Below are 12,041 nucleotides of genomic sequence, written 5' to 3'. Positions count from 1 at the left end.
GTGATTTGTCTGTCGTGTGTAATGTGCAGTAGCCTATAAACCTATATCATACAGTGCCTTCATAAAGCTACCCTTGAATTTGTCCATGCTAGGTTACAGCCTTATTCTAAAAAGTATTTCATGTAGGGCTCATCAGGCTCAGGTATCATCAGGCTCAGGTATCATCAGGCTCAGATATTATCAGGCTTGAATTTCTGAAAATTTCCAACCCTTCGAATCAAGGATTACTGACTAAGCATATTCACTTAATTACACAGTACATTCGACTGGCCTCACTATAGAGTGACGTCAGTATAGCATCAACTGTTATTTCATTGGACATCTGTTTTCTAGCTAGTCATGGTAAAATTGTGAAATGTTTGTCCTTGTATGACTGTCTTTATGAAATGTGATGATATTTGAAGAAAACCAGATCAAAGTATGAAAAAATGACTGTTACTTCTCCATTGATAAAGTTTGATCATAAAGTTTCTGGTCACTCTCCCCTGTGTCAAACACTTGGGTTCATTATTAAGGGGACACGGTGGCATCCCCTTAACTCTCATTTTAATACACCAATGGTAACATGATATTCTCTTACCTAATTTAAGTAAGAACCGCCTTGGAACCAAGAACCAAGAACCAAGAGAAGGTGTGTTTGCAGAGAGGCGTGGTTTATATAGCTAGATAGCTACTCTACTTGTGCCAGAATTTGACTGTAGGGTGTCAGAAAATATAATAAAAAATATGCCATATGTTTCCCCTTTCATCTGTGTCTGGTGTTAGCTACCGTAGTTACTGGCTACCTAGGTCTTCAGCCAGCATAGAACAAAAGGGGGAAAGGGTCGTTCAAAACTCAGATGCAGCTGTCAAGTCAACACATCTGTCAGTGCTGCTGTGCATCACAAGAGACATCATTGATGCAATTTCAATATTCAAGTTGCTTTGTGTTAGTGATGCGGAACAAAGCTTCCTGAAGCATTGATGCTTTCCAGCCAATTGTGTTGAAAATATGTTCATTACCCGAGGCTTTGAACAACACAGTGTACACTAGTGGCACCTGCTGGTCAAAAGAACTTAGAGCAACCAAATTATGAAAGATTATATCCCACACGCTGTAGCGCATGCGCGGAGTAACCTTTTGGTCTTCTACCAAACCAATACCAAACCAATCAGGTGGTTGTTCGACGAAACAAAGATTCTGACGTCATTGGTCACGTGCTTCTGATAAAGTGGTACAGGCATCGGTATACTGCTTTGAAGTAAACTGCTTAAAGATTTTGATGCATGACTCAGAGCTCCGGTATCAAACGTAACATCCATACTTTGCGTATCACCAAATTTGCTTGAGATGGATTTTACTGCAACACTGCTCACTGCATCCAAGTTGCTTGACATAGGCTTTTCAAAGAGCTGTCAGTCAAGGTGAGCTCATGAATATACAGTGCTTTCGGGAAGTATTCAGACCATTGACTTTTCCACATTTTGTTACGTTACAGCCTTATTCCATAATTTATTAAATAAATGTTTTTCCTCAGTCTACACACAATACTCTGTAATGACAAAGCGAAAACAGTTTATTTTAATTTTTTGCAAATGTATTAAAATAAAAAAATAAGAAAAACCTTATTTACGTAAGCTTTCAGACCCTTTGCTATGAGACTCGAAATTGAGCTCAGGTGCAACCTGTTTCATCCTTGAGATGTTTCTACAACTTGATTGAAGTCCACTTCTGGTAAATTCAATTGATTGGACATGATTTGGAAAGGCACAAAGCCTGTCTAGATAAGGTCCCACAGTTGACAGTGCATGTCAGAGCAAAAACCAAACCATGAGGTCAAATGAATTGTCTGTAGAGCTCTGAGAAAGGATTGTGTCGAAGCACAGATCTGGGGAAGGCTAACAAAACAATTCTGCAGCATTGAAGGTCCCCAAGAACATAGTGGCCTCCATCATTCTTAAATGGATGAAGTTTGGAACCACCAAGACTCTTCCTAGAGCTGGCCACCCGGCCAAACTGAGCAATTTGGGAGAAGGGCCTTGGTCAGGGAGGTGACCAAGAACCCGATGGTCACTCTGACAGAGCTCCAGAGTTCCTCTTTGGAGATTGGTGGAGTGCTGCAGAGATGGTTGTCCTTCTGGAAGGTTCTCCACTCAGGCCTTTATGGTAGAGTGGCCAGATGGAAGCCACTCCTCAGTAAAAGGCACATGAAAGCCCTCTTTGAGTTTGCCAAAAGGCATCTAAAGGACTCAGACCATTTATTTTGTACCTTTTATTTAACTAGGCAAGTCAGTTAAGAACAAATTCTTATATTCAATGACGGCCTAGGGGCAGGGCAGAATGACAGATTTGTACCTTGTCAGCTCGGGGGTTTGAACTTGCAACCTTCCGGTTACTAGTCCAATGTTCTAACCACTAGGCTACAAGATTCTCTGGTCTGATGAAACCAAGATTGAACTATTTGGCCTGAATGCCAAGCATCACGTCTGGAGACAAAACCTGGCACCATCTCTACGGTGAAGCATGGTGGAGGCAGCATCATGCTGTGGGGTTTTTATTCAGCAGTAGAAACTGGGAGACTAGTCAGGATTGAGGGAAAGATGAATGGAGCAAAGTACAGGGAGATCCTCAGACTGGGGCGAAGGTTCTCCCTTTCAACAGGACAACAACCCTAAGCACACAGCTAAGACAACGCAGGACTGGCTTCGGGACAGGTCTCTGAATACTTATGTAAAAAACTAAAATGTGGAAAAAGTCAAGGGGTCTGAATACTTTCCGAATGCACTGAATCTCCATTCTTGTGTATTTTATTTTATTCCTCATGTTACTATTTTATTTGTATAATTTTTAAAAAGCTTGTAATCAAGCATTTCACAGTAAAGTCTACACCATTTGTATTCGGCGCATGTGATAAATACAATTTGATTTGATTTGACTGCCGGGTGCTGGGAAGGAGGAAGGAAGCTCTGGAATGTTCTAGAATCCTTAGACAACCCTGGGCATCCTGTCCTCAGTGGTCCTGTGTTTTTTATGATTGTATGGCTGAAATGCACACAGACAGACCTTTGGCTACCTGGCTATGTATTCCGCCTCCTACTGACAGGATCACAACAGGCATACAATAATTGGTGCTAAAATGAAATTCATGAGAAATTCTCTCCCTTTACCCAACCCCTCTTTCTCTCTCTTTTCCCATCTTTCCCTCCTTTCCTACCTCCGCTGACCCAGTTCAGATATCACTGTGCATAACTCAGTCAGTCATAGGCCCTGTATTGGGAAGTAACAATTCTATATACTGTAAGCATCGGTCGCGAATTCCAATGTTTAAGATAAAAGTGCATCGGTCCGTGGTCAGAAAATTTATTAAAATACTATGAATCCAATTGCCTCCGATTTTATTTTGATTGTTGAGGTTCACCATCAGCAATAGTTTTGGTAGTTTTGCTTTGAACAATCGGCGTACGTGGTCATTTTTAGATATACGGGGTAAAGTTGAAAATGTCATAACAAGGACACCAATCACTATTGCGAGGCGCACCCCATGGCCGAAGCGAGAGGTGAAGATCACGCCGTAAAAACGTCCAAACGGTTGAAACTTTTCGATTTTGAGATGGGGTGGAATTTGTGAACAATAAATATTTATACTTTACTAGCTCAAACACTTAATCTGCAAGTTAATTAGTGGGTGATGGTGATTTCAGAACCAATCTGATAGTGGTACAGTAGATGCCTAGTCTCTCTTATGGCTCAGGTCAGTTGCCTACATAGTACATACACCATAGTCATACATAATTTACACGCACGCACGCGCACACACACACACACACACACACACACGTCAGCTCAGACAGATCCAGTTCAGAGATGTGCCCAGCTCATGAGCCCCATCAGCAGCAGATTTGAGTTAAGAATGGAATAGTGAATGTGTTTACACAACAAATGCTAATGCATTGAATCGTATCGCATCAAACCAAATTAAATTGATTTGTTCTGTAATGAAACCGAATCGCACCGAATCATATCAATCTGAAACGGATTTTTCCTGTAACTAAAACAGATTTTTCCTGAGCCCATGTGTCTAGATACATGTCGAATCGTCTTGAAAGGGAAAGATGCACATCCCTAACACCTAATGTAGAGCAGGTGATATTCTCCTCTGTCTCATTTAAGATGTCTTCTTTCTCTACCTGCAGGGTTCTAAGGGCTATCCAGGGCCACAAGGACAGCCTGGAGAACAGGTGAGTCGTTAGCGTTCATTGGGTCAAACTTGTCCCTTTTTATTTTAGTAAAACGGCAGGTCACTGATCTCATTATGGACCATTTTTGGGCTAGAACATGACGCACCCGCACGCACGCACGCACAGTGAGAGAAAGAGACAGGCAGCTATAGCCTGGAAGACATTTGGTATAGTCACTCTTCAGCTGTCTCTGTGTTCTCAGCCATTCCTCAGCCACTCAAGAAGCTAACAATTAACATGTTTAACCTTTCAACACAAAACGTCCTAAAACGGAGTGCACTCACGCAGCACACTTACAAAGTAAATAATTTAAGGTGTTGAGATGACTTCAGCACCAGGTGCCACTCTGTGCCCCGAGGTGATTGTTCAGGCTGGAACTGGAAGGGGAGGAGCCAGAGAGAGAGTGTGTGTTCTGCTACAGTTTGGCTGTAGGGGATGGGTGAGGGCAAACAGTGCCAGTTTTATTCCTGAGTTGGCAGAATTGGTGAGGGCCAATGTTTATCTTTCTTTCATCCCTCTCTTTTTTCTCTCTTTCTCTCTCTCCATCTCTCTCTCTTTGTCTCTTTCTCCCCCCCCCCCCCCTCCCCCTCTGCAGGGCATACCGGGACTTCCAGGAGTGACTGGGGATGCAGGTTACCCTGGCAGGCAGGTGCAGTGAATATGCTCCAGATTCCTCCATCCATCCTCTCGGCTTGTCTACATTGCACAGAATTCCACATCACTACCTGTGTACTATCATATTGCTGTACTCAGAAATGAACAGCATGTCCTCCTGTCTCTCCCCTAACCACAGTAGTGACACACTCCTCAGTCTCTTTAGTGAAAATACTGTCAACTAGTGACCCTTTTGCTTGACATGTTTATTCAAATAGCTAATACTTGACTCCTTATCATTTTGATTTCAACTATATATTGGTTAACAATTATTTTGAAGAAAGGTGTTGTATAAGTATGTCGACGACGAATGTTTGAACTAAAAGTGTGTGCACAACAATGATAATAAGGAAGTGTAATGTAGCTGAGAGTATGACTGGAATGTTTCCTCATTCCTTTTTACTTCTTAAACAATTAGTCTATGCAATCACATTTTTATTTCCCTACCTGTCTAAAATGTACAATTTAGTGTTTTATGTGTGGAAGTGTGTATTGCCCCCCTGTGTAACAGACACTGTATTGTGTGACAATGGCCTCTCCTTATGCTGCTCTCCTTTGTTGCAGGGTTTGGCTGGGCCAGAAGGTAACCCAGGTCCTAAAGGTGTACGTGTAAGTACAGCTCCCTACTACCCTCCCCTCCCCTCCACTTTACTCGGCTCTATTAGAGGGAATACTTAATTTCCTGAAGGGATTACCTGTCTGCTCCACCGGGAACGGCTGATCTGTTAGAGGGCCTGTGTTGTGTTAACAAGGTGCTGGCTCCCACTGCAGCAGATTCCTCTGGGAGCAGGTCTGGGATCTGTTTTCGCTCAGTCGAGCTTCTGCTCTGTTGTGAGAGCAGCTCATTCCTTTCCTCAGGAAGCACAGGCATGCTCTCCCTCCGCTAGAGAACAGAGGGAGGGAAAAGAGCACGGGCTGGAGCATAGATAGAAAGGTTGGGAGGAGGGAATGAAGAGGTGGATAAATGAAAAGTAAAACAAAAACAAAAAAGTGTAAGGAGAATCCCTCAGTTTGTCATTTTTGTTTATGCCAACATGTTGTCAGAGACAGAATGACATATCAGCCTATTAGGGAAAACTACAGGGCTCAATGAGTTTGAGACATCTCTGGTAGTTTTCCATTGCTGAAGAATGTAGAAAAAGAAAGAGAGAGAGAGAGAGAGTCTTGCATCCATGTTGTATTATGTTTATGTGAAGGTAGAATCCAAAACATAGCAGATATGCTGCCAGACCCCCACTATCCCAGACTGCTGTCTGCTCTTATTATAGAAGTCTCCTGTCCCCCACACTGGACTCGACTCTGCCTCTTCAAGTGTCCACTCCTCTCCCTTTTAGCTAGTCAGAATAAAAGCAAAAGCTTGCCTTCCATATTTCCCTCTCATTTTAGTGGTGATTTGTGAGGTAATGGTGATGAGGCGTTTTTTTATGCTATTGCCAGATGAGTATTATGTTCCATACTGATGAAATGTGGACATGCCTGATCTCCTCTCTCTGAGGTGGTCAGCAGATCGTAGCCTGTCAGCAAAGAGGGATGAGTAATTATAAATGTAAATGTTTTGAAAGATGCACCGCTAGTTACTTTTTTTTTTTTACAACAGAGTGGAAAAATGGCCGCATGTAACTTTTCTTCTCTCGGGTGGTCAGCAGCTCTTAGCCTGTCAGCTAAGAAACATATATTGAAGGTTGCACCGCATGTTACTTTTCAATCGAGCATGGATAATTGGCCACTTGAAACGTTTCTATTTGGCTCTTAGCCTGTCAACTAAGACAGTTTTTTCCATAGATGTAACTTTTCTAGTGAGCAGCATGGATACAGGACCAGTTGACCTGCTTCCCTACCCATGAAACACTTCTATTTCACGAACGAAACTGCTTCAGCCGAATGAGACCTGGGTGAAGAGTTCCTCTGACAGAATGATGGAATGGTAGAATGAGAGAAAGGAGAGGCGGAAAGATGGAGATTTATCCCTCTCATATCTGTCCATGAAGCCAGACAATGTATCATTAGACTGATAGCTTGGCTTCAGTTTCAAGTTTTTTTTTTTAAGTTAGTGTGTGTGCTTGCATATTGCATTTTTGTATTTAACCTTTATTTATCTAGGCAAGTCAGTTAAGAACAAATTCTTATTTACAATGACGGCCTATCAAAAGGCAAAAGGCCTCCTGCGTGGACGGGCCAGGGTTAAAAATACATTTAAAAAAATATATATATAGGACATACAGTGCCTTGCGAAAGTATTCGGCCCCCTTGAACTTTGCGACCTTTTGCCACATTTCAGGCTTCAAACATAATGATATAAAACTGTATTTTTTTGTGAAGAATCAACAACAAGTGGGACGCAATCATGAAGTGGAACGACATTTATTGGATATTTCAAACTTTTTTAACAAATCAAAAACTGAAAAATTGGGCGTGCAAAATTATTCAGCCGCCTTAAGTTAATACTTTGTAGCGATTACAGCTGTAAGTCGCTTGGGGTATGTCTCTATCAGTTTTGCACATCGAGAGATTGAACATTTTTTCCCATTCCTCCTTGCAAAATAGCTCGAGCTCAGTGAGGTTGGATGGAGAGCATTTGTGAACAGCAGTTTTCAGTTCTTTCCACATATTCTCGATTGGATTCAGGTCTGGACTTTGACTTGGCCATTCTAACACCTGGATATGTTAATTTTTGAACCTTTCCATTGTAGATTTTGCTTTATGTTTTGGATCATTGTCTTGTTGGAAGACAAATCTCCGTCCCAGTCTCAGGTCTTTTGCAGACTCCATCAGGTTTTCTTCCAGAATGGTCCTGTATTTGGCTCTATCCATCTTCCCATCAATTTTAACCATCTTCCCTGTCCCTGCTGCCACCACCATGTTTGACAGTGGGGATGGTGTGTTCAGCTGTGTTGCTTTTACGCCAAACATAACGTTTTGCATTGTTGCCAAAAAGTTCAATTTTGGTTTCATCTGACCAGAGCACCTTCTTCCACATGTTTGGTGTGTCTCCCAGGTGGCTTGTGGCAAACTTTAAACAACACTTTTTATGGATATCTTTAAGAAATGGCTTTCTTCTTGCCACTCTTCCATAAAGGCCAGATTTGTGCAATATATGACTGATTGTTGTCCTATGGACAGAGTCTCCCACCTCAGCTGTAGATCTCTGCAGTTCATCCAGAGTGATCATGGGCCTCTTGGCTGCATCTCTGATCAGTCTTCTCCTTGTATGAGCTGAAAGTTTAGAGGGACGGCCAGGTCTTGGTAGATTTGCAGTGGTCTGATACTCCTTCCATTTCAATATTATCGCTTGCACAGTGCTCCTTAGGATGTTTAAAGCTTGGGAAATCTTTTTGTATCCAAATCCGGCTTTAAACTTCTTCACAACAGTATCTCGGACCTGCCTGGTGTGTTCCTTGTTCTTCATGATGCTCTCTGAGCTTTTAACGGACCTCTGAGACTATCACAGTGCAGGTGCATTTATACTGAGACTTGATTACACACAGGTGGATTGTATTTATCATCATTAGTCATTTAGGTCAACATTGGGTCATTCAGAGATCCTCACTGAACTTCTGGAGAGAGTTTGCTGCACTGAAAGTAAAGGGGCTGAATAATTTTGCACGGCCAATTTTTCAGTTTTTGATTTGTTAAAAAAGTTTGAAATATCCAATAAATGTCGTTCCACTTCATGATTGTGTCCCACTTGTTGTTGATTCTTCACAAAAAAATACAGTTTTATATCTTTATGTTTGAAGCCTGAAATGTGGCAAAAGGTCGCAAAGTTCAAGGGGGCCGAATACCTTCGCAAGGCACTGTATGTCAGCATGCCAGCAATAGAGTAGGGGTATATCATCATCACTGATCTCTGATCTGGCTACAATCAAGACCGCTATATACGTTTACATACCTGACACGCAGAATTCCCAGAATTCAATGAGTTCAGAGACACTATTGCTTTGATGGGCTTAAGATAAACCTGTTCAGGTATTCAACAGTCTGCTCGATGTCACAGTGGTTTATCTGTATCAAATCAAATCAAATTGTACTTGTCAAATGTGCCGAATACAACAGGTGTATTACCTTACCGTGAACTGCTTACTTACAAGCCCTTAACCAACAATGCAGTTAAAAAAAAAAAATAGAAAAGATTTACCAAATAAAACTAAAGTAAAAATATGGAATAAAAAGTAACACAATAACAATAACGAGGCTATATACAGAGGGTACTGGTACCGAGTCAATGTGCAGGGGTTCCATGTACTATACTATCAGAGAGAGATGATGATTTGTCTCTATGCATATACTGTACTGTAGGTCCCAACAGCCTGCCTGTTCCACTTCCATTGTCTTGAGTGTGACTGATGAATCTTCAGTTCAGTAATGCCCCGCTGTCCTATCCATCAGTAGACCAAGTAAAGATATGTTGTTCCGTACATTCTGTCCAAACAACGTCCTCCATTAGATGTTGAGGATGGTTTTAAAGACTTTATTACGTGGTCAGACACGCTCATGACAAGTCTTACTTTGCATTATACCTCCAGGCAAAGTGTTACAAACGGGTTCACATGTACTGTATGTGGGCTTTGGTTTTCAGGGTTTCATTGGGCCTCCTGGTATAGCTGGTTCAGCCGGGCAGGAAGGGGAGAGAGTAAGTATCACCTTGATTTATGCAGCATGTGCACCTAATTACGTGTCTGTCAGGTAGGAGACATTGTCCTCTTTGTTTGCAATAGGTGTAGGATATAACCAAGGCTACTGGCTAACTCATCCTATCAGTTGTACTCCTCTTGAACCTTCCATGTGGACAAGGACAGGGCGAGGGTCGTCAATATCAGTAAACTCGGATCTAACCAAAGGCAATTCATGTTGCGTTTCATCTATTTCGGAGCTATTAAGCAACAGGAAAATATGTGGTTAGCCCTGTTAATTGTATGGTTTTATTTATAGATCCAAAATGAATGTTTGCTGATACTAACAAAGCAGCTACAGCGGTCTCTCCTCACAGAGTTCTTATAAGGACAATAAAATGTCTAATAACTACATTTTCCACAATGCAATGCCATGTTGTGTCAGTGGAAAATATGCTTCTTCATCATGAAATAAGTCATAAGTCCCCTGGACCGTAGTACAGTGTTTATCTTCCCTTAATAACTTACCCTGGCAGTAAAGTCCTGTAAAACAATACAAAAAAACCTGTATGATTCATTCTGTGAGGGAGGTCTTGACTACGATTTTGTCATAGACGAATTACACAGCAAACGGCAGTCACCTTTCCTCATCTGAGAGTTTCCTTGTGTTTTTTTCCCCCCAGGGTATTCCCGGTCCTGTTGGGAAGACCGGTCCCAAAGGAAAACAGGTAATGGACTACACAACACCACACAGCTTTGAAACCAGTGATATTCCTGGACAGTGGGGAAAAAACTAGAATGGTCCGCATGCATCCTGGGTCAATAACTGTGGTCCAATTTGTGGAAATTGTCATGCGCTATCAAGAGGGCGGAACGGGGAGATAAGAAGAGAGGATCGGATAAAGAGAGAGTAGAGGAGAGGAGGTGGGAAGAATAGAGGTCAGAAAGAAGTGTTACACAACCCATAATTGTCATGTACTGTCATGTTGTCTTGTCTCTGTCCTTTCCCTTCACCCTGTCTCCCTCTGCTGGTCGTGTTAGGTTACCTTTTCTCCCCCGCTTTCCCCCAGCTGTTCCTTGTCTCCTCTTGACTACCTCGTCACCCCTTCTCCCACCTGTTCCCCTTTTCCCTCTGATTAGTCCCCTATATCTCTCTCTGTTTTTGTTCCTGTCCTTGTCGGATTCTTGTTTGTTTGTGTCATTCATGCCTGAACCAGACTGCCGTCATGTTTGCTGTAACCTTGTCCTGTCCTGTCGGAATCTGCCGGTCCATCTGAGCCTACCTATGTTTGGTAATTAAAGAAGCTCTGTTTAAGTTGATTCGCTTTTGGGTCCTCATTCACGCACCGTAACAGAAGAATCCGACCAAGAATGGACCCAGCGACTTCGGATCCTCTCCACTCAGCCGTCGAGATCCAGGGAGCGATGCTAGGCAGACACAAGCAGGAATTGTCTGCTGCTCGACATGCCGTTGAGACCCTGGCCACCCAAGTCTCCAACCTCACAGAACAGGTTCACCATCTCCGCCTCGATCCACCGGCCACTTCCAGGGCTTTCGAATCTCCGGAGCCCAGAATCAATAACCCGCCGTGTTACTCTGGGGAGCCCACTGAATGCCGCTCGTTCCTCACCCAGTGTGATATTGTGTTTTCTCTCCAGCCCAACACTTACTCCAGGAGCACTGCTCGTGTCGCCTACGTCATATCTCTCCTTATTGGACGGGCTCGTGAGTGGGGCACGGCAATCTGGGAGGCAAGGGCTGAGTGTACTAACCAGTATCAAGACTTTAAGGAGGAGATGATACGGGTTTTTGATCGATCTGTTTTTGGGGAGGAGGCTTCCAGGGCCCTGTCTTCCCTATGTCAAGGCAATCGATCCATAACAGACTACTCTATTGAGTTTCGCACTCTTGCTGTCTCCAGTGGCTGGAACGAGCCGGCCTTGCTCGCTCGCCTTCTGGAGGGTTTCCGCGCAGAGGTAAAGGATGAGATTCTCTCCCGGGAGGTTCCTTCCAGCGTGGATTCCTTGATTGAACTCGCTATTCGCATTGAGCGACGGGTTGATCTTCGTCACCGAGCTCGTGGAAAGGAGCTCGCGCTCTCCGTCGCCTCCCTCTCCGCATCACTACCATCTTCCTCTGCCGGCTCGGGTGCTGAGCCCATGCAGCTGGGAGGTATCCGCATCTCGACTAAGGAGAGGGAACGGAGAATCACCAACCGCCTCTGTCTCTATTGCGGTTCCGCTGGTCATTTTGTCACTTCATGTCCAGTAAAAGGCCAGAGCTCGTCAGTAAGCGGAGGGCTACTGGTGAGCGCTACTACTCCTGTCTCTCCTTCAAGATCCTGCACTACCTTGTCGGTCCATCTACGCTGGACCGGTTCGTCAGCTTCCTGCACTGCCTTAATAGACTCTGGGGCGGAGGGCTGTTTTATGGACGAGACCTGGGCTCGGGAACATGACATTCCTCTCAGACAGTTAAAGGAGCCCACGGCCTTGTTCGCCCTGGATGGTAGTCCTCTCCCCAGGATTCAGCGTGAGACGCTACCTTTAACCCTCACT

At 43.5% G+C, this 12,041-nt stretch overlaps 1 protein-coding gene across 3 annotated transcripts in view; it reads left to right on the top strand.

Moving 5' to 3' along the window:
- Positions 1-12,041, top strand: part of LOC110521790 (uncharacterized) — a 188,097-nt gene that overhangs the window by 64,882 nt on the left and 111,174 nt on the right. For all 3 annotated transcript variants that reach the window (XR_016495247.1, XM_036968553.2, XM_090231958.1), the window contains exons 8-12: positions 4,174-4,218; positions 4,814-4,867; positions 5,437-5,481; positions 9,449-9,502; positions 10,166-10,210. Coding sequence is in view for 2 of the 3 variants with exons in the window: in XM_036968553.2 (XP_036824448.2) it covers positions 4,174-4,218; positions 4,814-4,867; positions 5,437-5,481; positions 9,449-9,502; positions 10,166-10,210 (243 nt within the window). In the remaining variant the exon portion in view is untranslated. The remainder of the gene's footprint in view (positions 1-4,173; positions 4,219-4,813; positions 4,868-5,436; positions 5,482-9,448; positions 9,503-10,165; positions 10,211-12,041) is intronic.

The sequence above is a fragment of the Oncorhynchus mykiss genome, chromosome 4 (assembly GCF_057628025.1).
Source record: "Oncorhynchus mykiss isolate SJ-2025 chromosome 4, ASM5762802v1, whole genome shotgun sequence".
Taxonomy (NCBI): Eukaryota; Metazoa; Chordata; class Actinopteri; order Salmoniformes; family Salmonidae; genus Oncorhynchus; species Oncorhynchus mykiss.
This window is presented reverse-complemented; position numbering and strand designations above follow the sequence as displayed.